At 44.7% G+C, this 25,292-nt stretch overlaps 1 protein-coding gene across 1 annotated transcript in view; it reads left to right on the top strand.

The window, feature by feature from the left end:
* The window catches only part of CDH4 (cadherin 4), a 466,474-nt gene that overhangs the window by 235,084 nt on the left and 206,098 nt on the right, over nucleotides 1-25,292 (top strand). The window contains exon 6 of the mRNA XM_054980461.1: nucleotides 23,927-24,099. Coding sequence (XP_054836436.1) covers nucleotides 23,927-24,099 — 173 coding nt within the window. The remainder of the gene's footprint in view (nucleotides 1-23,926; nucleotides 24,100-25,292) is intronic.

Here is a 25,292-nt window from a genome sequence, read left to right on the forward strand (position 1 = left end):
AGGGGCATATGCAGGACTTGGTTGCATGCGCTGGAAACCAGCAGAGCCTTGGTTTCTGTATGCTGAGTGTGGTCTGTATGGAACTTATACTTAATACCGAAACCTGTCTTGTTCAGCAGATGCATTTAAGACACAGTGAGATATTGCCTTTCAGTATTAGCACACCCATTGGCAGCATCTCTGTGTAAAAATGCTGTCTCTGGACTGTAGGGAAATGTGTCCATCGCCATGAATATTTCAAAAGTGCCTTGGCAGGGCATCCGGATAGTCCCTGTGAAAGCAGTTCATTCATGTGGTTCAATCAATACATATTTTGAACACAGCTTTTCACATAACAAAAGAAAATGAACCTATTATTCTTTGTCAGGGGCAGTGGCATAGGGAATCACTGGGGGTCCTCAGGGCACATCTGGTTTAAGGAGCACATCTCTCTGCCCCTTAGCAGCTCAGGAAGCATAAACTTCCTCACTCCTTGCAGTCAGTTAACTCAGAGCCAAGCTACAAGTGACGCCTGACACAGGTTGGACACTTGTCAGCTTCCCTCAAGTTTTGATGGGAAATGTAGGCGTCCTGGTCTTACAGCTTGGCTCTCCATTTAATTGGAGTTTACAGAAACCCCCCACACACACTCAGTGGAGGGGAAGGGGGTGTGCCCGGTAAGAGTCCAATGCCTGCACTCCCCTCCTGACTGCATGTTCTCCCTCCCATAGACTGCCGCTCTGTAAACTTCAATTAAATGGAGAGCCAAGCTGCAAGACCAGAATGCCTACATTTCCCATCAAAACTTGAGGGAAGCTGACAAGTGTCCAACCTGTATCAGGAGGCGTCACTTGTAGCTTGGGTCTCAGATGATATATACCTGTGAAGCCAGCGTGCTGTAGCAAGGTGTCGGACTATGGATAGGATGACCGTGGTTCAAATCTCTACTCAGGCATTAAGCCCATTGGGCCACCATTATTGGGAGGCTGAAGTGTAAATAAAGCATAAGCTCCTCTGACCTGCACCAACCACCATTGGATTTAGTTGTCACATGGAATTGTGGTTTAATTGAAATAATTGTGGTCAATGTGATCATCCAAACATGGACTGCTCTTCTAATCAGGGGGTGGCCTTGGCCTTTCCACCCTTTTTGTTGGTCCTCTGGAACCAACAGAATACTGAACTAGATTTACTTTTATTTTATTTTTTAGATGCTTTATAGGTGCTGGCCTATAAAGCCCTATGCGGACTGGGCCCAGCATACCTTTGGGACCACCTCTCCCCATATGTTCCCCAGAGGTCACTTTGATCAGCCAATAATCACTTGCTGATGGCCCCAGGGAGGTCCGTCTGGCCTCTACCAGAGCCAGGGCCTTTTCGGTCCTGGCTCCGACCTGGTGGAACTCTCTGTCTGAGGAAACTAGGGCCTGGCAGGATTTGTTATCTTTCCGCTGGGCCTGCAAGACGGAGATGTTCCACCAGGCATTTGGTGGGGGCTAGGCTGTCCTCTCGCCAGCCATACCACTGAAGACCATCCACCACCCATGCAGGAGCTTATAAGTGTGGCGCAGGGCATGATGCAAGAGCTGAGCCCTGCGTCTAAAATGCTGTATTTTAATATTTATATCCGCCAATTTTAATTGTATATGGAATAATGTTTTAATGTTTTATAATGTTTTTGTTTTTAATCTTTATGTAAAAATCATATGTTGTTACACCGCCCTGAGCCTGTCTGACGGGGAGGGCGGTCTAGAAATGTAATAAAATAATTTTTTATTCCTTTATTTTTTAGATTATAATTTATTCATGTAAAAATTACACAAATATAAACACAATTAGAGTGTAAAAAAACATACTAGCTTCAGACATAAGGACAGTCAAAGAGAAAAACAAAGTAGTCTTTTCTCCGTGCTAGGATCCCTCTGAGTTCCAAATAATCAAAGACAATAATAATCAAAGATTCTGGCTTTCTTCATAACTGCTCTGGTGTGCTCTATGATGCGAGCTACAGAAAAGGGGATTGTGCAGAATTTTCTCCAAAACACAAATCCCCCAAAGTTTCTCATGCCATCTATCCAAGGAATGTCCAGCTGGATCGGACCAAAAGGCATCAGTCGTCAAACAACCCGCTGCTAATTATTTGGAAATAAGGTTTCTAGTCTTTGGGGGAATTTGGATATCATTCCAGATATCAAATATAAACAGCTTCGGAGAAAAAGGTAGATTAATTTTAGTAATCTGGAAAATTGCCTTAGAAACAGACAGCCAGAAAAGATAAACTTGGGGGCATTTCCACCATAAGTGAATTGGAGAGCCTTTTTGCCCACAAAGCTTCCAGCATTTAGCGCTAAGACTCTGATTTATTTTATGTAGTCTATTGGGACAGAGATACTAATTTGCAAATAATTTATAATACTGTGTCCTAATCGAATGGATTCCAAATAGAGAACTCCAAATAGATGCCCAGGTACCTATTGTAAGTTCCTCAGGCAGTTCTTTCTGCCACGTGTCAACATATGTTGGTAATTTTGGGTTTAGGACCTTGAGTTTTATTTTTATTTCTGTTATTTATAGTCTGCCATTCTCAATGAGACTGGAGGCGGATTACACAGTGTAAATCAGTATCATCAACGGCTAGGGCATTCAATAAATGATAGAAGAGGCTCTGTTACACAAACAGGAGGTTTACTTAATTAGTTGGGGGAAATTAGCATTAAAGGAGACAAGTGAGCGAGGGTAACGAGGAATCTCCACCAATGTTTACGGGGATTATTCCCTTCGAGAACACTCAAATAAATCAGGCGGATGCTTAACAAGAAAAGGATTTTATTAAAGAGGGGGGGAAAGGGCAAACACATACAGCATGTATACAAGGCTAACCAGGGCTTTTTTTCAGCTGGAACGCGGTGGAACGGAGTTCCGGAACCTCTTGAAAATGGTCACATGGCCTTGGTGAAAAAATGGGAGGTGGGAGGAGAACTGTGGCAGTTTGAAAATTACTGAAACACAATAAAAGAAGAGGGAAGTGACTTTACCGGGGGGAGGAAAGTTAAAGGAGAAATTCTAAGCAACTATTTTATTTGACTATTATATATAGTACTAAGTATTAGAGGTGTTATTATAAGAATTATAAGGATAGAATTTAACTAATTTTATTTCTGGCAGATAACTGTATAATGGAGAAACTATATAATCAAAATAGAATGAATATAAGATATGTAGAAGGAAGTAAAGAATAACATATAGAGGATAAGTTAAATTGATTGACTTATATTGAACGTATATAATGTTTATAGAAATACTTAAAGTTATGTAGAATGAGGGACAAATTGTTTGTCCCATATTGATGTGATTAGAATGCGTAAGATACAGTATAGAGTACAAAAATTAGATAAAAGATTATTATTATTAAAGAATATATGCCAGGAATGTAATATTTAGTGGATAAGTTAAGTGGGAAAGGGAATAGAGATAACATTGTGTTATAATAGATAAGCTTAGAAGAGAGCGAAAGTATATGTTTAATAGAATAAAATAAGTTTGAAATGAGTAGGGGAAAAAATGGATAAGGGGTTGGAAAACTGTTGGAAGTCAATAAAAGGGGGGGAAAGGGAGGGGGTTAGAACTGGAATATATAAAGGAAATTGACTGTAATGAGCATAATATTGATTTCTAATCCAATAAAAAAAATTTATAAAAAAAAAAGAAAGAAAATGATCACATGGCCGGTAGCCCCATCCCCTGATCTCCAGACAGAGGGGGGTTGAGATTGCCCTCCATGCCGCTCAGGGGGCGGGGCCACCAGCGCACCTCTTGAGCGCACCTCTGCCAGCTCAGATGGACTGTTGGTTCAACAGGGCTCTTCTTGTGTGTTGTTAAGTGTCCATCAAATCAAATGCTGTATCACTGACCCACTGGAAGTTTGCATTGCTCCTTCTTAGGTCTTTTGTTATCTAATGAACTTTGAAGGACGTTGATAGATCCATGAATCTGGTTGCCACTGTCCTTGAAACAGTAGATTACTTGTATTTTGAAATAGGGTTGCCAGCTCCAAGTAGGGAAATTCCTGGAGATTTGGGGGTAGAGCCTGGAGAGGGTGGGTTCTAGGGAGGTGAGGGATCTCAGCAGGGTATAATTCCATAGAGTCCACCCTTCAGAGCAGCCATTTTCTTCAGGGAAACTGATCTCTGTGGTCTGGAGATGAGTTATAACTCTGGGAGATCTCCAGCCACCTCCTGGAGGCTGGCAAACTTATTTCAAACCCTGCTTTTGAGGCTGCTTGAGACTGATAGAGTGAGTTGCATTATTGCTCTAACTAGAGGCTGTATTGCTGGGTCAACAAATCTTAGGCCGATTCCACACAGCTTACCTGAAGCCGGAACGTTGCGGAACATGCCGGGAAAAATGCGGAAGATCGTGTTTTCTCGCGCGACTTTTTGCACGATGTTGCGCAAAACTCGTGCGAGAAAACACGATCTTCCGTGTTTTTTCTGGTATGTTCCGCAACGTTCCGTCTTCACGTAAGCCGTGTGGAATCAGCCTTATTCTGTTGTATACCGTTTTCAATTATTGCCTCCAATGGCTGTGGCCTACCTTGATGATCCATTCTGAGAGGAAAAGGCAGCTTCATCAACATTTGTATATGAGTATATACGCTCGGGTGGCGTCTGCCTTCTCTTGAGAGCTCTTTGGGGGAAAACAGATGTGGTTGTAGCAAAGAATGTATTTTTGGAAAGGAGAAGGGCTAGAGGTGGCTGCTGCCAAAGAAGAAGCTGGGATTGTATTCTGCAGTGTTGGCAGCACTTGCCTCTTGGGCAAGAGAGCAAGCTCAGCGAGAAGATGAGTGAGTATGGGAGGACAACTGAAGAAATGATCAGGGAATGGGTCTCAGAGAATGGAGCCCTCTGTCATCTCTTGGAGGCTGATGCGCCCATGGAGAGGGGGTCTGTCTGTAACACTGATGCCCCATTCATGTTCTCCAAATCCAGACAGCCTAATTTGCATGGTATGCAAATTATGTGCTAGTTATGCAAAATTTGTCATTTATATGTTGCCTTGTTTTCTATGCCTGGGAACTACTCCATGAAAGTTAGGGGAGAAACAGAAGGCATGTAGTTCTGTCGCTCTGTATTCTTTAAAACATCGATCTGGCTTTCTTTGTAGACAACATTAAGTCTCATCTGGGCTAGATAAAGCGAGCATGTCCATCATAGCTGTTACTTCTTTCACTGGCCAGAACAATGGAAGGAAAGAGTGGATTTTTCTTTTTTTCAAAACGCTGCTGGCTGCATGTTGTGTTTCATGTTTCTGTATGATCTATAAAGGCCAGAGAGTTACAAAAAAGCTGAAAATCTGTATGAATGCAGGGCACCAAATGGGTAGGTCAAGAATCTGAGCAAAAACCAAACTGCAGGCCGTATGGATCTCTTTCTCAGAGCCTCTCTCCACGAGACATTTTTACACAGGGACGCTCAAGTGTAGGGAGATGCAATGTTAGCTGGGAAGCATAGTTTAAAACGACAGAGCCAAAGGCTCTGTCAATTTCACCTCTCTGCACAAGGGTAGTTTAAAAAGACAGAGCCAGCGGAGATCATTCTGCAGAGGGTTTATTAATTTAATCGTCACCTCCCTGAAGGCTCATCAATTTCCCCTCCCCCTTGGGGAGGCAAAGATCAAATTAACAAACCCCCTGAGAGCGATCTCCACTGGCTCTGTCTTTTTAGACTACCTGGTGTAGAGAGGTGAAATTGACAGCGCTTTTGGTTCTATCTTTTAAAACTATGCTTCCCGGCTAACATTGCGTCTCCCTACACGTGTGAGATGTCTTGTGTAGAGAGATCCTCAGAGGCTCAAAATCAATTTGTCTTTTCCTGCACTACCTGCCAGTTATGATACTCTACACATGGACTAGCTCCCGTCTCCTGTTGATCCTTACCCTGTTGATCCTTGGCAAAAAGGTTCATTCATTTCAGTTAAGTGCTTTATTCTGCTAACATGAAAAGCACCACTTCTGTGGCCCGCCACAGGGCTCCCCCTCCCATCTTTCAAAGCATCTCTTCAGGCCAGCTTTTTGTTTCTCCTCATTAGGGTGTCTCTCTGTGTGCCTTTTATGCGGCTGAGAATCCCACATAGCCAGCAATTAGGAAGTGGCATTCTTTGCTAATTAGGTGAGCTGCATAAAAGGTCAAAATATGTTTGTTGATTGCAACATATGATGATGGGAATAGCAGGAGCTGCCAGTTGGAACGCCATTTCGGAGGGACACTGCTGTTTGCTGCCTTGAGGGTGTTTTTGTTTGCCGGATCTCTCGCTGATGATGGATTCTGTTCTGTAGGGTGCTCCTACAGGCGCCCTACAGTGCAGAATGTGGGCCAGATGTATGGCCTCTACTCTAAGGCAAAGGAACAATTGGTCCAAACTGAGTGAGTTGAAACGTCTACCCTGTTTTCTCCCCAAAACCAAGCCAGACACACGACTGGGAAATCCAGAAACAGATCTCTCAAGCAGTTTTTATTCTTAACTGGCTGCTGGGGTAAAAGGCATGATTTGGACCGGATCCATCAGGACCTTTTTTTTTTAGCTGTTCCTATGCCTCAACAATCCCACATCTCTCTGATGCTTTGGTAGAAACATACAAATCTGTATGTCCCCCACCCTTGGACCAAATTATAACTACTTGTAATTATTAAAATGATGCTGGAGAAAGATTTGCTTCTCCTCATTCCTCATACCATGGTGGAAGAAAGTACCATCAAGTTACAGCTGACTTACGGTGGCAAGAGACTAACAGAAATCGTTGGCCTTTACCTACCTCTGTAACCCTGGTCTTTGTTGGAGGTCTTCCAGCCAATGACTAACCAAGCCTGACCCTACTTAGCTTCTGAGATTCGGTGAGATCTGACTTGCTTGGGCTATCCAGGTTAGGGCTAGAGAGATAATGGTGGTGGTGGAGAGTGCCATCAAGTCATAGCTGAATTATGGCAACCGTTGCTGGTGTTTTCAAGGCAAGAGACTAACAGAGGTGGTTTGCCATGGCCTTCCTCTACAACCTTGGTCTTCATTGGCGGTCTCCCATCCAATTAGTAACTAAGAGTGACCCTGCTTAGCAGCTGAAATCTGAGGAGATCAGGACTGCTTAGGCTATCCAGATCACGACTCCCCATGCCATGGCCCAATTCAAATTGGATGGAGCCACTTTTGTGGTTCATTCATGGATCTCCCAGAATCTTTTGGACCAGAACTCTGTTTCCAATAATGGCTGCATCCTAACATGCATGGTGCAAATGAAGCATTCCCGGAGTATATGGAAATTTTTCACAGTTTGTGCATGGTGCACCACCTATCTTCTTGCAGCCCTGGTCAGCAATTTTTGCCACATTGACAAGAGCTGGGGAGAGGCACATCAGTGCTGCGTGCCCTGATCCCTGCCAAGAAGCCTGATGCTACCAACCCATAATTCCCCTTTGCTTCTGGAGCTCCTAACTGGGGGACCAGCCAGCATCACTGGGCACTTTCACACACACTGAATAATGCACTTTTGATCCGCTTTCAATGCAATGGATTTTACTGTGCGTAATGGGAAAACCCACTTGCAAATTATCACTGAAGCGCATTGAAAGTAGACTGAAAGTGCTTTACTCGGTGCCAGTGAAAGGGCCTACTAAGTGGGCTGGATGGAGCTCCCAAGCCTCCAGCTGCTGACCCCAGTCTTATAATGTATCATCAGCTTCCAAAAGGTCATTGCAATCAAGCAAAAGGAATGGCCTAAACCTCTGTGTGAGCTTGATTAGAGGATCAAACTGAGGCTAAATCCTCCTTTTGCGATTCGGCCACCAACTTCCTTGTTTGGGTGCCTTCAGAGATTCAGATTCTAGCCATTCCAGCTCTCCCATGGCTTATTGGCAATTGCTGAAGGTCTGCGTACGTTTTTACTAAATGTCCAGGGCAGGACAATGGTGAAAGGAGGGTGGAGTATGCTCTGAACACAGTCTGTGCAAGGCAGCAGCAATCATCTTCCATGGCCAAGGGAGACCACTGGGCAAAAACCTATTGGGGGAGGTCATGAAAAGGGAGGTCAGGCTTCTCAGCAAGGCATCCTTATTCGTACATCCCAGCACCTGAACCAAGAAGTCACTTAGCAGAGAAGGATTATTATTCCACTGCTGATTTGTGGAACTCATTGCCACAAGAAGTGGTGATGGCTATTTGTTTGGTGGTGGGGAGTGCCCTCAAGGCATAGATGACTTATGGCAACCCCTGCTGAGGTTTTCAAGGCAAGAAACTTACAGAGGTGGTTTGCCGTTGCCTGCCTCTGCAACCCTGGTCTTCGTTGGAGGTCTCCCATCTAATTGCTAACCAAGGCTGACCCTGCTTAGCCTTTGCGATCTGATGAGATCAGGCTCAACTGGGTTATCCGGGTCAGGGCGGCCATTTGTTTAGCTGGCATTAAAAGGAGATCAAAGAAAGACACAGGCAGGCTGCCTAAATGGAACCGTCATGTCTAGAGGCAATATCTATTTACTGGATTTATACCTCGCCTTTCTCCCCAGTGGGGGGCCCAAAGCGGTCTACATCATTCTCCTCTCCTCCATTTTGTCCTCGCAGCATGTGAGGTAGGTTAGGCTGTGACCAGCCACCAAGGTCACCAAGCAAGCTACTGTGGCAGAGCGGGGATTTGAACCTCAGTCTCCCAGATCCCAATCTGGCACACTAACCCCCACTCATACAGCCTATTACCTATGAATATATCTCTGAATGCCAGAGACGGGGGCGGGGGATGACAACTAGGGAAGCTTTGGTCTCTGCACCATTGCCTCTGTGCCTTTCCAGGCACTGGGTCGGTCATGCTGAGGAAAAGGTGCTGGGCTACTGGCATGTTCAGCAAGACTCTTCGGCTGCTTCCACACACATTGGATAATCCACTTTCAATACGCTTTAGTGAACAGTTGGAACTGCTTTTCCATGTGTGGAACAAAAAATCCACTTCCAAAGGATTGCTAAAGTGCATTGAAAGAGCATTATTCGACTTGTGTGGAAATGGCCTTCATGGGTTGCAAGAGGAGAAAGGAGCAGAATAAGACAAAGATTTATTTGTTTATTTATTTATGTCATTTATAGTCCGCCTTTCTCACTGAGACTCAAGGTGGATTACATAGTGTGGGATTAATACAATCAGTAGCAGAGGGCAGGCATTTCCATGCAGTGTCAAGAACATTTCCATAAACAATGTCACAGGGTAAATGAATGCAAGTTTACAAAGACATAGCATGAGCAAGGATCCAATATGGGGTTGGAGAATTGCTGAAACAGAACATAATCAATTCTAATACTTACATTAAACAATGTGAAGCACAGGTAGTATATAGGAGTACATATTTAAAGCAACAGATAATATGTAAGGCAACATAATGGTGAAGTCTATGGTTCCTAACTCATTAGCGAAACATCTGGGACCCCTTCCTTACAATACTGCCCTGTTACCTGCAGAACAAAATTTAAGTTCAGTAGCACCTTGAGGACCAGCATGATTTTCTAGAGCATAAGTTTTCATGAGTTAATGCTCACTTTGTCAGATACATATCTGACACAGTGATAGAGAGTCCCCTGAAGTCATAGCTGACCTATGGCGACCCCTGGTGGGGTTTTCATGGCCAGAGACTAACAGAGGTGGTTTACCATTGCCTGTCTGTGCAACCTTCGTCTTCCTTGAAGGTCTCCCATCAATTGCTAACCAAGGCTGATCCTGCTTAGCTTCCAAGCTCTGATGAGAGGGGGCTTGTCTAGGCTGTCAAGGACAGGGCCATAAAACTTATACCCTGGAAATTTTTTATTTATTTATTTATTTATTATTTATTTGATTTGATTTATGTTCCGCCCTCCCCGCATCTTCAGGCTCAGGGCAGATTACAATTTGTACAATAATATAAAATACATATTCCTTTAAAAACCAATAAAACTCCTTAAATGTTATGTGTGCAGTACAAGGCACTCAGGTGATGATATGTGCTGCCGCATTTTGGACCAGTTGCAACCGCCGGATCAAGTTCAAGGGAAGCCCTGCATACAGCGTGTTACAGTAGTCTAGCTAGAGGTGACCATTGCCTGGACCACTGTAGTTACGTCCTGGGTTGAGAGATAGGGGGCAAGTTGTCTGGTTTGTCGAAGATGGAAAAATGACGACCTGGCAACTGCCATGATCTGGGCCTCCATTTTCAAAGGAGGCATCCAGAATCACCCCCAGGCTCCTAACTCTTGGGGCCAGTGTAAGCACCGCCCCATCGAGTACAGGGAGCCGGAGTCCCAAATCCACGTTCCTGTGACTCAAGTACAGGATCTCCGTTTTTGAATGGTTTAATTTCAGCAGACTCTGCCGCAACCATCCAGCCATGGCTTCAAAAGCATGCTTCAGGGCATCCAGGGCTGATCCAGGCTGGCCGTCCATCAGCAGATATAGCTGGGTGTCATCAGCATACTGATGACACCCAAGCCCGAAACTTCGCATCAGCTGGGTGAGGGAGTGCATATAGATGTTGAATAGCGGGGAGAGTATTGCCCCCCACGGCACACCACATACTAGCAGACGGCGGGATGACAACTCCTCCCCGAGCACCACCCTCTGTCCCCGACCATGGAGAAAGGAGACAAGCCACTATACTGCTATCCCCTGTATTCCCGTGTCAGTGAGGTGGTGGGTCAAAATATCATAATCAACCATATCGAACACTGCCAAGAGATCTAGTAAAATCAGCAGTGCCAATCCACCTCGATCCAGGTGTCTGCGAAGATCGTCCATGAGAGCGACCAGAAGTGTCTCGGTCCCATGGCTCGGGCGGAAGCCAGACTGGAAGGGATCCAGGGCTGAGGTCTCCTTCAGGAAACTCTGCAGCTGTTTCTCCGACGCCCGCTCAATCACTTTGCCCAGAAACGGGAGGTTCAAGACTGGGCGGTAACTGAGCGGGTCAGCGGGATCCAAAAAATGGCTCCTTTAAAAGAGGCCTCACCACCGCCTCCTTAAGCGCCCTGGGGCTTCTTTAAGATGCTACTGGGCGTGAATTTTTTTTCTACTACTGCAGATAACTGCAGCTACCCACCTGAAACTGTTCCTGACAGTCTCCCTTAGACTGGGATCAGCCTTTCATGTTCGTTGTTGTTGTTGTTTTATCACATCTGCAGAAGAATGTAAGACATTTTCATTCATTGTGATGCCTTACACACTTCCCTATTTATTTCAATGATTATGATTATGCATAATTTTGGCAGTTCTGATTTCTTGCCTGAATCCCTTTGAGACAGGAATATGAATTCTTGTTTGTTTTCTGTCTCCCCCCGCTATATTGAGTCAATCATATATAATGCCCCTGTGTGCAAGCAAACAGAGAGAGAAATAAGGAGAGAAAGGGAGACATTGATGCTCCGTGAACTCAGAAGCACCGTTATAGATGGTGGGGGGGGGCAGGTTCCCAGAAAGGTTTGAAATCCTACTCTTGAATACATTGAAGATGAAATTCCTAAAATAAAAAAGTGTACTTTAGGAGTACTGTTGCCCTCATTTTTCAATATATGTCATAATAACTATGGTAACATTGCCACAAGTCAGATATCAAAGGGATTCCTAGTGCATGGGCTATTTCATCGTTTATAAGAATAGGTAAACTAGCCATTACAACAGCAAAGTTCTTTGCAACAGGTATGAACTTTGGTGGGGGAGGCCTTTTCCCCTGCCCCTCCCCTGTCCCTCTGGTGCAACTGTGAATACATCAGATGTCTCACTTCACATGATTGTTTTACTTCTCAAAGAGCAGATAGGACATTGCTTACATTGTTGGGAGCTCATTTAAATGCCAATGCCCAGGTTTACCTGGTAAGCAAGGTAGGGATACACATAGATGTGTACTATGGATGGTTGCTGAGTGGTTGGTGGCTACCTCATGTGGAAAGAGAGAGATGCATTCTTCATATGCTCAGAAGCACTTGCTGTATGGTCACTTTATGTGTTCCAAGGCACTGAAAACAGGTTCATACCTGAGCCTGGGAAAGAATCAGGTGAAATGATGCCCCACTTATGGCTCCTCAAAGCTAGTGCCAGAGACATTCACAGTTTATATCTGCTAAACTGTTTCAGAGATTGTCTACTCAGCTATCAATGCTCCTCTCTGTTTTTCCCCCATTGTATCGGTAACTTGAACTGTGGTGCATTAATTTTTCTTTAAACACTCAGGGGGCTTCTGAAAAGTGGTGCAAAGGTGTCTTGTGCACCATAATGCAGTTCTGGTGCACAGCAGAAAACCCTGGAGATGGTGTCTGTTTGCTGGAACATGTGCTTGTGCCATATGTGCAGCACATGGGCGCTATCTGATGCACTCATCCATTCTTCTTTGAGGATTCCCTTTGCAGCAAACTGTCATAAGAGAGGTGCAGTTAACCGAATGTGTAAGGAAGGAGCTGTCATTCTGTATTGTTTCCATCCAATCTGGCACGGTCCACACTGTCTGGCTATCTGAGAGCTAAAAGAGGAGGCTCTGGGAGAGCCGTAAACATGTACTAAATGCTAATACGAGCCACATGAGGTCTCAATTTGTATTATAGCCACGTATAGAGTGGAACTGGGAAAGCGGATTTAACTCTTCCCCTCCCATGTGGCTTGACAAATAAAACGGTTGCTAGGGGGAAAGTCTGAGGAAATATTGGAGACCATCTTTTCCTTCCAAGATTAAGAGCCCAACTACAAGTGACAGCATCCCCAGGTCCATCCCAGGGCCACCAACACCAGTTTAGAAACATCTCTAGTTCTTTCAAAATTGCTGCAAGACCCCGATTAGGGGAGTGCATGTGGTGCAGTGGGCCCAAGAGGTCTTGTTGCCCTCCCTGCACCTTTTCAGATGTTGAAAAAGTAACAGAGAGCTGCTTTTTCTGCCCTGGCCCCGGCCTGGTGGAACGCTCTCCCGCTGGAGATCCAGGCCCTGCGGGACCTGTTACAGTTCCGCAGGGCCTGTAAAACGGACATGTTCCACCAGGCCTTTGGCTGAGTGCCAGCAGGTATCCTCCTTCCATCTAAGACCACCACTTTTTCTGGGGCTGCCCTTGGCCATCTGTTACAGAGTCTCAAATATTTGTTTAAATAGCCTGCTCCTGGACTATTCTAATGTCTTTTAAAAAATTATTATTGATTTTACGTTTTTGTGACCTTTAATGTATTTTTTGAATGTTGTTAGCCGCCCTGAGCCCATCTGTGGGGAGGGCGGGAAATAAATAAAATAAAATAAATAAATAAATACAATTTGGCACATGAAAAGGTACGAGGGGAGAAACGAGAGTTCCTGGGATCACCACACTGCATGCGCTTCCTGGATCAGGGCCTTGTGGCAATTTCAGAAGAACAACAAATGCTTGCTTGTTGTATTGGTATTATCAGGTTTGTTGAATGGGATTATGAGCCATCGGATGTTCTTTTTGGCCGCTGTCACTCGTAGTTTGGCTCCAGTAGGAGAATTGTGGGGCAGTTCTGCTAGGTGAAGCCACACCGGATAAAAGGACTAAACCTCGTTTTCTCTTGTCCAGATGTCTCTGATCTGAATTGAGGCCCTCCACTCCTGAACTTTAGCTTTTAGAGGTATTGATGCTAAATCATGAATGGCTGGCTAACCTTCTCAGTATATTTTCTGACTTACCTGACAGTTCCACAGTCTCTGTCTTATCCAGTGTGACCTTCCGATCTATTTCAGCCAGAGAATTCTGGGACTGGACCTAAGTTGTACATCAACGTTGTGTCAGGATTTGCCAGACTTTTGTCTTCTCCCTCTAATATGGGACACCTGGTCTTGCAAAGCACTGCATATTCAAGAGGGAAAATGGCTGGAAGCAAAAGTTTCAGTGCAAAGCCATTATTAACTCAGATTAATGAAGACCTAATATAATAAGGCCATCTTTACATGTCTGCCTATAATGATTCAATCTTTTTCTATGGGGGGAATGATTAAATTAACTATCATGTAGGTCAGAAATTATACTAAGAAGGTTAACCAACCTTTAATGATTTGACAATAATACCCATTTATAAACATAAACGGCAAGGGGCAGGTCTGTAAAGAGTAATTATCATTGTTTTATGTATAGATCACAGCACCAGACGAAAGCAATGTTGGGAAAAGGTTGTATGAGGCTTGAAGGCATAAAAAGCGAGGGGGGGTGGGGAAGGGGGAGGGCATGTGATAAATGCCCCATTACCTCTCTCTTTTAACATGCATTAAGGCTAAGTAATGAACATCAATCTTGCTCTAACCTAGCCCGGTATAATGGCAATTCTAATGTAACTGTAAAAATAAAACCTTCGGTGACTGCTGTTCAAAGGCATTAGAACTTCAGAGGGAGCCGAATTCCTGTATCATACATTTTTGTATTTCCTTTCATTCAGGGAATACAATTCTTGAAAATAAATTCACATAAGTATTCAGCACATTACAGGTGAATGTGTCGTTGCCTGCTCATTGCACCGCCAAAGCCACTGGTCAGAAGAAGGAACTGGAGGCATTTCATGCCAGGACACTATCACGGTTACCCAGAATCCTCCTGGTTCTGGAGATGAGGTGACATGAGAGAGCCAGTCCCATGCCATAGACCAATATAAAGCTTCCAGGTCTGCCCTACCATCAGTTTTCATGACTTGTCTCTGCTGAAGGTCACTAGGTTATCCCTTAGGATTGCCAGATCCCATTACCCTCCCAGCGCAGGAGAGACCCAGCACTGGCCTGGAAGATCTTCCTTGCATGCTCCCGGTGGAGCACGCTGATGTCACTTCTGGGAGTGATGTCATCTCCTTGGCTTTGCACAGGGCCCCAAGAGAAGTGTAGGAGCATTTCCACAGCCAGTGTGATGATACCACTCTGGAAGTGATGTCATTGTGCTCCGCTGGAAGCACACCCGCTACGGGCTTGCCCAGGAGGTATTTTGCCTCCCGGGCCCATCCCTTGTGCCTTTTCCCCCTGCTGGCCAGGTGACTGGCGGCCAAGAGTAGAGTCTAGGAGTGGGGATCCCCCGCTCCCACTGGGGAGACTGGTAGCCCTATTATCCCTCTATGCCACCAGACAGACATTACTGATTTCTTTTCATCACAACAAATGTGGTAAGCTTCCAAGAAATCATGGCATTCCCAAAACTGGTTTAAAACCTGCTACTCTGGGGGCTTGCTAAAAGCCTAGCCTGACCATATATCTTTTTTAAAAGCCTATTTTTGTTTTTTGCCCGTGTACAACTTCTGAAATCTTCTGTCGAGGATTGAAGAAGTAAGTTCATGTGTATTTGCTATATTTTTTCTTATTTTTAAAGACTCTGTCACTACTTACTCGTTCGTTATCTCAGGTACACAACTCGTTCACATCACGTATTACCTGACCCTTTCCAGTGGTGATGCTGACGACGGAGCTTCTGCATAAAAAGGAGATATTCTGTGCTGCAGTTACCTGGGGCACAAAAGATATGCAGCTTTCTGATGGGCCCTTGACAAAATGTCAAGGTTGCAAACCCAAAGAAGCTAAGAGGAAGGGCAGTGGCTCAGAAAAAAGAGCCTCTGCTTTGAATATGGAAGGTCCCAGGTTCAATCCTTGGTACCTCCAATTAAAAGGACCAGGCAATGGATGATGTGAAAGACCTCTACCTGAGACCCTGGAGCATCCATGACCTTGATGAACCGATGGTCTGGTGCATTATAAAGCATCGTCTTGTGTGTTCAGCTGAAATCATCCAGCATCCATTAAATGATATTATCATCATGTACCAGTGGGAGTAATCTTCAAGGAAGTGGTGGGCAAAAACCGTAGGACTTGAGCTATGAAGAGTTTTCCAGAGCTGCCACAAGACATTTTATTACCTGGGTAGCCAATCCAATTGACTCCACACTGAGACACTTCTTGACACTGATCACAATCTACTGGGACGTTCTGTGTAATTGCTTTAGCTGTTGCTTGGATAGACTACGATAAACCACTCCCTCCCAAGCCCATATAGTTGCCGCAGCCTGGGTCATCTATCTTTGAATCCTGCACTATCTTAGTGGCACTGCAAGTCCATGTTCCTGAGTGGCCGTTCACCTTCACTCATGATAAGGCAGCTTCTAGAACCTCCCTTGTGCATTGAGTTCTTGGGGCTTATGAAGGTCACTCTGCCAGGTTGAGGAAAAAATGAGATGCAGGATTCCACAGGGAGAGGAAGTTTTCTTGCGTGTGCACATGTCTGTCCATTTCCTGATGACGTGAGAGATTGTCAGAAGTTGCAGCTGTTCCATAGTTTCTCTCTATGGCAGAAGAGCGTATCTATTGTTTCCATTTTTCTACATAGACCCATTCCTGAGAATATTTTACTGAGGCCACCTAGCAAAGATGTTTCCATCGCTGGTGCTTTCAAAAGCCTGAGGGCACTGAGGATCACAGATCCCATTCTATTCTACACTAGAGATGGGCATGATCCACATTATGATCGAAAAAACCCCACGATAATGGCGATCGCGCGATCATGACCTGGCGGATCGTGATCATCCACGGCCAACAATCCAGCGATCGGGAGAGGCCTGGATCATTGCGTTCGGGCTCAGATCGGGGATCCAGACACTCAGGCACCAGCAATCTAATCCCCTGGCAACGGAGCCAGGGGAAAGCCTGAGCTCTGTTTGCCCTCCTTCTGTCACCCTGGAAACCCGAATGGAAGCTCAGCTTTCCTTGATCAGCAGGGCTTCCTTCCAACCACGGAGCAGCAAAGCAGTTACAAGTTGGGAGAAGACACCCAGGGGAGGGAGGGGGAAGGGGGTGTTCTGTAGCCATGGGCACTCCAATCTCATCCCTGTAAACCCTGATAGGCAGCTCTGATGGCCAAACACAGATGAGTGGCCAGACCCCCCGCCCCCTGAGGGGAGGCGGCTTGTCGCCGTCTCCCCGTGCCCGCCGGCCTGGCGGTCTCCGCCAACACCCACCTTCCCACATAGCTGGGAATAGCAGCGCACCCTCCTTTGGCCTCCACAATCCACAATCCACGGTCCACAGCTCGGGAATGGGAGATGATCAGTGTGGATCGTTAATTCGGGATCGTTGCCGGCACCGATCCACGATCAGCTGGATCGTTAATTTTTTTTGGATCGTGCCCACCTCTATTCTACACTCCCACTCCAATAAATTTGGCTTGAATCTGTATTATTAGGATGGACTGCCACTGTCAGGCTATGAGTGACAGGATATGGTAGACAGGTCTCTGTCCATTGCAACAAGAAGTCCAGGCTCTTGGTTAAATGGTTTTATTCAGAAATCCAATCATTTCCATATATATGTCCATAGAATTACTCAGAGGCAAGAAAGCATCTAAACAGTACACAATTCCTTGATAGGAATAGAAACTTGAAGAAAGCACAGCTCTAAATACTCAATCATTTCCCCCTCCCACTTAGACCACAGGTTTGCGCGGGAAACGGTCTGGGAATCTCCTCCAGGGTTTATGCATCAGCCTAGACAGGACAAAAGGCATACGATTAAACTGTAACATTTCAGACAGTACAAGGTCACTTCTGGGAGCTTCAAAGGAAGGAGATAAGACAGCTGTGTTCTCAGGATGCTTGAGAAATGAAAGTGATAGAGCATTTGCAAAATGAAATTAAGATACAGCATTAGCAATGGTTCACCACCTAGAACAATGACATGGATGGAGGGGTACAGACATGACAGCCACCAGTTTGTTATGGTGGTTAAGAGCAGCAGGACTCTAATCTAGAGAGCCAGATTTCAGTCCCCATTCCTCTGCTTGAAGCCAGCTGGGTGACCTTGGGTCAGTCTCAGTTCTCTCAGAGCTCTCCCAGCCCCACCCACCTCACAGGGTGATTGTCGTGAGGATAATAATAACACATTTTGTAAATACCTGGGTGTGGCATTAAGTTGTCCTGAAGGGCAGTATATAAATTGAAGGTTGTTATTATTATGATTATTACATCTGATGTCTCTGTATGTCTAGGAAGATCAACATACCCATCTTCTTCTTCCATCGATACATGGATAGGGGAAAATCTTCTGCTCCTCCCTGTTTTTTCTTCCTCTCTCATCCCGCCCTTCCCTCCTCTTTTCTCCCCCTATCCCAATTGTGGCCATTTACACACATTTTAAACATCATAAAAAATCATGCAAAACTCACAGCACAAGGTGGCTTCATGGTGTGATTTCTGACGACATTGCACCATGATTCCATTTTCTTGGCGCAATGACATCAGAAATCACATCATGAAGATGCCTCTTTCCGTGAGTTTTGCGTGATTTTCTGCAATGTTTAAGACATGTGTAAATGACCTGTATCAGTTATTTTTTTCCTTCTTAATGGCTGTGGGCAATACAACCACAGAACAATGGCTTCATTCGAGTACCTTTTTTGGTACCTCTCCAGTGAGAGATGGCATCCCATTTTATGCGCTAGACAAGGTTTGATTTTGAAAACGTGGCAATTTTTTCCTCTCTGGGAGCACTTCTGGTTGCAAGAGCTTGCGATATGTAAGTAGACCATTGTGTGCAACTATTGCACATGCGCGTATTTTCTGGTGTCTGCGTACACAGGAAGTGCTCTCCCTGGAGGACTGTTATTCTTTTTTAATGGGCCCCTGAGAGTCACCTTATTGCTTAGTGATAAATGACCTTCCTCAATTTCAAGAGGTAACTTGGCAAACATTTATTTTTCTTCCTAAGTTGGTTGATCTTGATCAGTGTTCGCTCCTTGACATTTTCCACTAACATGAGAACTGTCAAAGCTTTGATCGATGAACTGAAAAGGTTTCCTGCTTGACTGTAGCCTCTCTAAGCACCTGCTAAAAGCTGCTTTTGACAGGCACAGGGGACCGGTTTGCTCGGTTAAGACTTACACGAAGCTGGCACGATTTGTGACCCGCCATGTCCATGCGCAGTGGCCCACTAGGACCTCAATAAGCCTTTGGGCTTTTGTGCTGCCTGCCTCACAAAAGGGGTTGTCAAGCACTTAGCAGGCCATGGCATATGTCTAGCGGGCTGTGAATTGATAAAGTGTCTCACAAGTTATATAGACATGACATGGGCAGTTAGAGGATTTGGAAGCCCACACAGGGAAAACAGGAAAGTTCAGACATCGAATTGCATCAGTCCATCCCAAATTCATTCAAGATGGGAGCTCTGTTCCTATGTTACACTGAATTCACATACAGCCCTCATGTATGTACCTACACCTGTTTGTAGGAAAGAGCCAATGCACAGTCACTCTACATAGGAAACTAGGAGGTGGGTTTTAAATCACACATCAGCTGTACATGCTATGTACAAGTAAAAAGGTAAATGTGCAAGCACCAAGTCATTAATGACCCATGGGGGGACATCGCATCACGACCAAGTAACATGAGATTTTATGCATTATAAAGAAAAATCAAGTGTACTTGTAATACACTGTACTTGTAACTTGTGTACAGTGCTGGGGTCTACACACTTCTCATCTCTTTCACATTCCACCCCCCCCCTGGTCCTAAGCTCTCTTGGATGTGCTATATGAGCATATTATGAGCATGCATGCACAGCAGCAACTAAGGCTATCAGGAGCTATGGGAAAGAGAAACTCTAGGATTCAAAGCACCACCACAAATATGCTCAGCAGTGTCCAGAAATGTCAGCAACTATTTTGGAAAAACCTCTCTTGGATGCACTGTGTGAGCATACCATAAGCATACATGCATAGCAATGTCCAGAAATGTCAACATCTATTTTGGAAAAATCTATGAGCACGCTCTATGTCTGTGGCATTGGAATGCTGTTTATTAAGTAGTGATGAGGAATATTACATCGTAGAAGCATCAGAAATGGCACAGTTATTGCTTATTCCAATAATGGTCTTTGCCAACCTTTCAGTCCTGAAGGGCTGCTTTGTGCATCACATGCCGTGAGCCACCTAACGGAGGAATCTAATGGAGTGGAGGATTTTCACCAATTGAGAAAACACACACAGAAACAAGAAAGAAAAACTCAGAAGGGACTTTTTGTATAGAGGACTCTTATTATACCCGGATACTGTAATCTAATTGTCATTTGTTGCTTGTGGAATTGATGAAATTTGCTTTTGTAATTTTGTAAAGGTGTTTATGGATTATTAGCATTTTGCACTTTAAAGTTTCACTTATAAATTGTATATAATTGTACTTCGTTTCCTGTGGGGTTTTTCCCCTTTTTGCAGCCATTGCTTATTTACAGGAGCGGCCACCCTACTTCTTGTAACCTTTCAGTCCAGCCCATGAATTATTCTAGGGTCTGATTTCCACCTAGTTTCAGGCGGATAGATGTATTGGTTTCGACTTAACTTATACCTCAAACATTTTTGTTGCTCTTTAAGTGCAACTCGATTTTGTTCTGACTTCAACCTAGTGAAGCGTACCTCTGCTTTTACTTTAGTTCTAAAATAGGGATAACCTCAGGAAAAAGACTGCGGTATTGGGAAAGATTTGCACCCCAATTCTGATGTCACAGAATTGACAGGAAATGAGCCCCAATTTTGATGTCACATTAAAACAGATATCTATTCAAATATAAAATTGCATGCTAGAGTGTCTTTAGATAGATTTCAATGACCAGTTCAATATTATAATTCCAATCGGGAAGCTATGTTGGTCTACATCAGCAAAACAAAGCAGAAGTGCTTAAAGACTAACAAAATTTATTTCAGATATATAGGAGTGCACATCCGTTAAGCAGATACATTTATACGAAAAGTTGCCAACAACAGAAGGTGGGGGACAATGTAACAAAGTGAGGTCAGTTTAAAACAAGTTCCAGTCAAAAGAGTGATTAATCTTGTTTTAAATGGGCCTCTGTTTGTAACACCCTGTTCTGCCAAAGGGCAGGTGGTTCTTTTATTAAAGATTTGGATGCAATAAGCACACAGATGTTGAGGGAAGAAAGAAAGTCCATTACACACACTACAAAGATAATACAAAGGAGATCAGTGCTCAGTGAAGTAATATACAAAGTACAAGGCAAACCACCCATATAGTAGAAAGAATAGCAAGAGGAAAGGAAGGATATCACCTATGCAGGGGTCATTTCCTAGAAAAAGAACTGAGGGGAACTCATTAGCATATCTCATTAGCATATGCCGCACCCCCTGACATCACCGGAAGTGTGTCAGAAGGCAACATCCACCCCTCAGGCCGCTTTCCGCAAAAATCTCCAGGTATTTCCTTAAAGCAGAATGAACTCAAAGCAGCGTACCCTCCTCTGGAGAGCCAGCCCTGCTTGCACCCATGCACTCACTCTCTCTCACAAGTCACAAATGAAAATAAAGCAGCATGAATTCCAAGCAGCTTACCTTCCCTCGGAGCCCAGCACCACTCAGCTTTCACCCATTCACTCATTTTCTCTCTCTCTCCCTCCCCCTCTCTCACGAGTCACAATGAAAGTAAAGCAGCAGAGCAGAATGAATCCAAGCAGCTTACCTTCCTTTGGAGCCCAGCACCTCTCAGCTTGCACCCATTCACTCATTCTCTCTCTCTCTCTCTCCCCCTCCCCCTCTCTCATGAGTCACAAATGAAAGTAAAGCAGCAGAGCAGAAGCAGCTTATGTTCCTTTGGAGCCCAGCACCACTCGGCTTGCACTCGGAGGAGAAGGAATCACATGGGTGGGGCCAAAACCCACATGACTTCTTTTCAGATCTACCAGAATGCCGTTCCTGTGCATTCCGCCTCCAAATGAGCCCTACACCTATGCTCTGTGCTCTTGTCCAATTGCTGGGAGCCCCCTATCAGCAAAGAGCAAACTCCATAGGTCCGGTACTGCACGGCACTCTGCAGCCAACTCCATGCCGAGGCTCTGATTCTTGCTGGCTCTGCCTCAGATTTATATACGTGAAAGTGGCCATGGGCTCACCTGGTCCTGCCACCCTCCCTGATTAAAGGGAGGGATGATTAATCAGAAGACCAAGGCCGAGGAATGCGGTCAGTGTCAAGCTGGCCTTGGTGATCTAAGCTTAACTGATAAGGCCAAGCGCCTGGCACTTATCCAAGGCCTGATTGCCCAGTCCTCCCCTAATCAAGATATACTCTTCTCGAGGTCAGAGTGTACCTCAGCAAGAATCAGCATCAGCTGGCAAGAGCTTGCATCAGCAAAATCAGCACCAGGCACATCCTAGGAGGCATATACAGGCCAAATATTTATCTATTTAGGCAAGATGGACGGACTATGGGACTACTATCTCCTCAGAATACACCCCTCTTCCGCAATTTCCACTCCCCCCCCATGATATTTGCAGTTTTTAGTATAAATGCATCTTCCTAATGGATGTGCACTCCAGTGCATCTGAGGAAGTGAGCTCTGATTTTGGAAAGCTTCCGCTAGAATAAATTTTGTTGGTCTTTAAGAAACCACTGGTGAAGCCACAATGGAGTATTGTGGGCAGGGTACTTGACTGCTTTGCCATACTACACACTCAAGTTAAGAACAGTCCTCACCACAGCTTGGAAACTCTGTGAAACTTCGATGGGCCCAATTCCAGTTTCACCCTGTGTCTGTAATACATCGTAATAATCTGATGACCTGCCACTTTGTTAGACTTATTTTTCCAAGCATCTTCATTGAACATTTCAACATGCATAATGTTTACAGATGGGGTTTTTTCATCTAAGGGTTGACTTATCCAATTACAATGATGGTAGAATTCGAAGATTGAAATTCTGAATGCATAAAAAAAAACCTTAGGAGAGGTATTCTGGATTGACACCATGGTTATGTGAGAACTTAGCATGCATCTTTCCTCACATTCAAAATGAAGCTGCCTTGAACACTGGTTGGGGGAAAAATACATGCACAATACAACAGCAGGATTTGAGTCCAGTGGCACTTTAGAGACCAACAAGAATTTCAGAGTGTAAGCTTTCAACTCTCGAAAATCTTGTTGGTCTCTAAGGAGCCACTAGATTCAAATCCTACTATTCTACTGAAGACCATCGTGGCTACCCACCTAAACTAGTACTTGCCTTTTCCTTTGCTGTGGCTTAAAGCAACCAGAGGGAGTATTTCTGTCAATAGAAGAGCCATGGAGGGGTGGGGGGGAGTTAAAACATACCTTCTTCAGCACCACAGGCCTGCTCTGTATCATCCCCTCTGGCTGTGCTGGAGACAGTTCGGTCATAGAACTCCAGTCTTGAATGTAGGTTGCTTCTTCAATGTGATGCCAACCTCAAGCTCTCTGTCCAAAAGCAAGATCATGTCCAGAAGTCTCTAAGGGCCAAACTACAAGTGACGAATGACACAGGTTGGACACTTGTCAGCTTCCCTCAAGTTTTGATGGGAAATGTAGGCATATTGGCGGAATGTTGGACAAGTGACAGTTGAGAAGCCCATTGGACAGCAGTCAAGCTGCAAGACCAGGAGGCCTACATTTCCCATCAAAACTTGAGGGAAGCTGACAAGTGTCCAACCTGTGTCATTCGTCACTTGTAGCTTGTCCTTCAGCTGTGTGCAGACACATACAGCATTTTCATCTCAGTGGTAGAGTCCACAGTTTCTTTGCAGGATGTCCCAGGTTAAATCCAATTAAAGGATTTTGGCGAGGAGATGTTGGAAAAGAACTTTCTTTGCCCTAGACCCTGAAAAGCTGCTACCGGTCTGAGTAGACAATACTGGGCTAGACTCAGTATAACATGCAGGCATATAGATATTGTGGGAAAGTTGGCCAATGCATAAGCCTCTAAAATGAGTTATTGGCTGCATGGAAGCACTGGCTGGATCAGTACTTTTCAGTGGACTTCATGTGGCCATTATCACATTTAAATTTGTCCTGAGTCCAGCACGTACAATTACCAAATGCATGGCTGTGTCCCTAGATCATTGGGTTTCCTTACTCGTGGATCCTGCACACAGTGGCCCTTTCCCTTTCACAGAGGTCATCCTTGTGATGTTTTCTCTTGTCATTTCCATCTTGTGTGAAGGGACCTATGTGATGACAGTGACGGCGAATGATGCAGATGACAGCACTACAGCCAATGGGATGGTGAGATACCGGATCGTGACTCAGACCCCACAGAGCCCATCACAGAATATGTTTACCATCAACAGCGAGACGGGGGACATCGTAACGGTGGCTGCCGGACTCGACAGAGAGGTGAGAGCTCAGAATAAATGCAAAGGGAAATAGCCACTGGTTCAACAGTACCTGTGCTTTTGCCTCCTTTCGTCTACCAACCTGTTGTTCATGTAAGGGAGCTGACATGCTCATGAAGGTGGGTGTCAGGCTATGGATGACAGGATACAGCAGAGAGATCTCTGGCCCATAGCATCAAGGCACAAGTTCTTGGTCAAAATTGTTTTTCCGAAATCAAATCCTTTCCATATACAGGTCCAAAGGTCTACTTAGAAGCAAGAATAGACATCTAAGCAGTTTGAGTCTAAGTTGACAGGAATGACATCATGTGAGAGAGACTTCTCTTTTAACATTCTAGTTTACCCTTTTCTCCCCCCGTCCAACCGTAAATAATACTTTGGCGCTCTCTTGGTGTGAGAACGTTTCACATATTTGTGATATCACGTTGAGTTACTAGGAAACAAGACACATCACTGTCTGGGAATGAGCACAAGGTCATAAACACTAGAAGCTGTTATAGTCCAACAGATAAACACCTGTGAAAGCCTGAGAAATGAATAGTTATGCACTAGCAAAGTGATATTGAGCTATAACAAGATACACTGTGTTCAGCAGAACAGAATTAAAATTGCCATGGATGAAGCCCAGACACGACCGTGGGCTTCTGTCCATCCATTGAATGACTAAAACAGGTTCATCTGCAGCTACCAAGACAAAATTCTTTACATTGAAAATGTCTACCAGTTAAAACTTGCTTAGTAACACAGTAAGCCTGGAAATGTTAGATGTTCTTTGCACCTTTTAGAACCTCAGCCAAGCTTATTTGAAGAGGGATAATTTGTCTAGGAAATTTATTTATTTATATTTAATTCTAGTCCGCCTTTCTCACTGAGACCCAAGGCGGATTACACAGTGCAAGTGAATACAATGTAATCGACCGCTAGGACACTCGCTGAGCAAAATACAATATGATCCGCAGTGAGGATTTTCAGTGAAGTGATATGCCAGAGGGAATTGATTAACCTGCATGCTGATTTTCACCTGCAAACTCTCTACAGCTGCTCTCCATGTCTGACGTGAAACACATGCACCTAGAACCATAGTTAAATAAGAAGTGACAGGGGGGGGGGAGTGTCTATGGATACCCTCTCCTCTCTTGCCTGCTGCTTGTTCCCTGCAAAATGTCTCTGTCTCTTTACAACTCTGTCTCCTTC

Source organism: Eublepharis macularius, chromosome 5, assembly GCF_028583425.1.
Source record: "Eublepharis macularius isolate TG4126 chromosome 5, MPM_Emac_v1.0, whole genome shotgun sequence".
Classification (NCBI taxonomy): domain Eukaryota; kingdom Metazoa; phylum Chordata; class Lepidosauria; order Squamata; family Eublepharidae; genus Eublepharis; species Eublepharis macularius.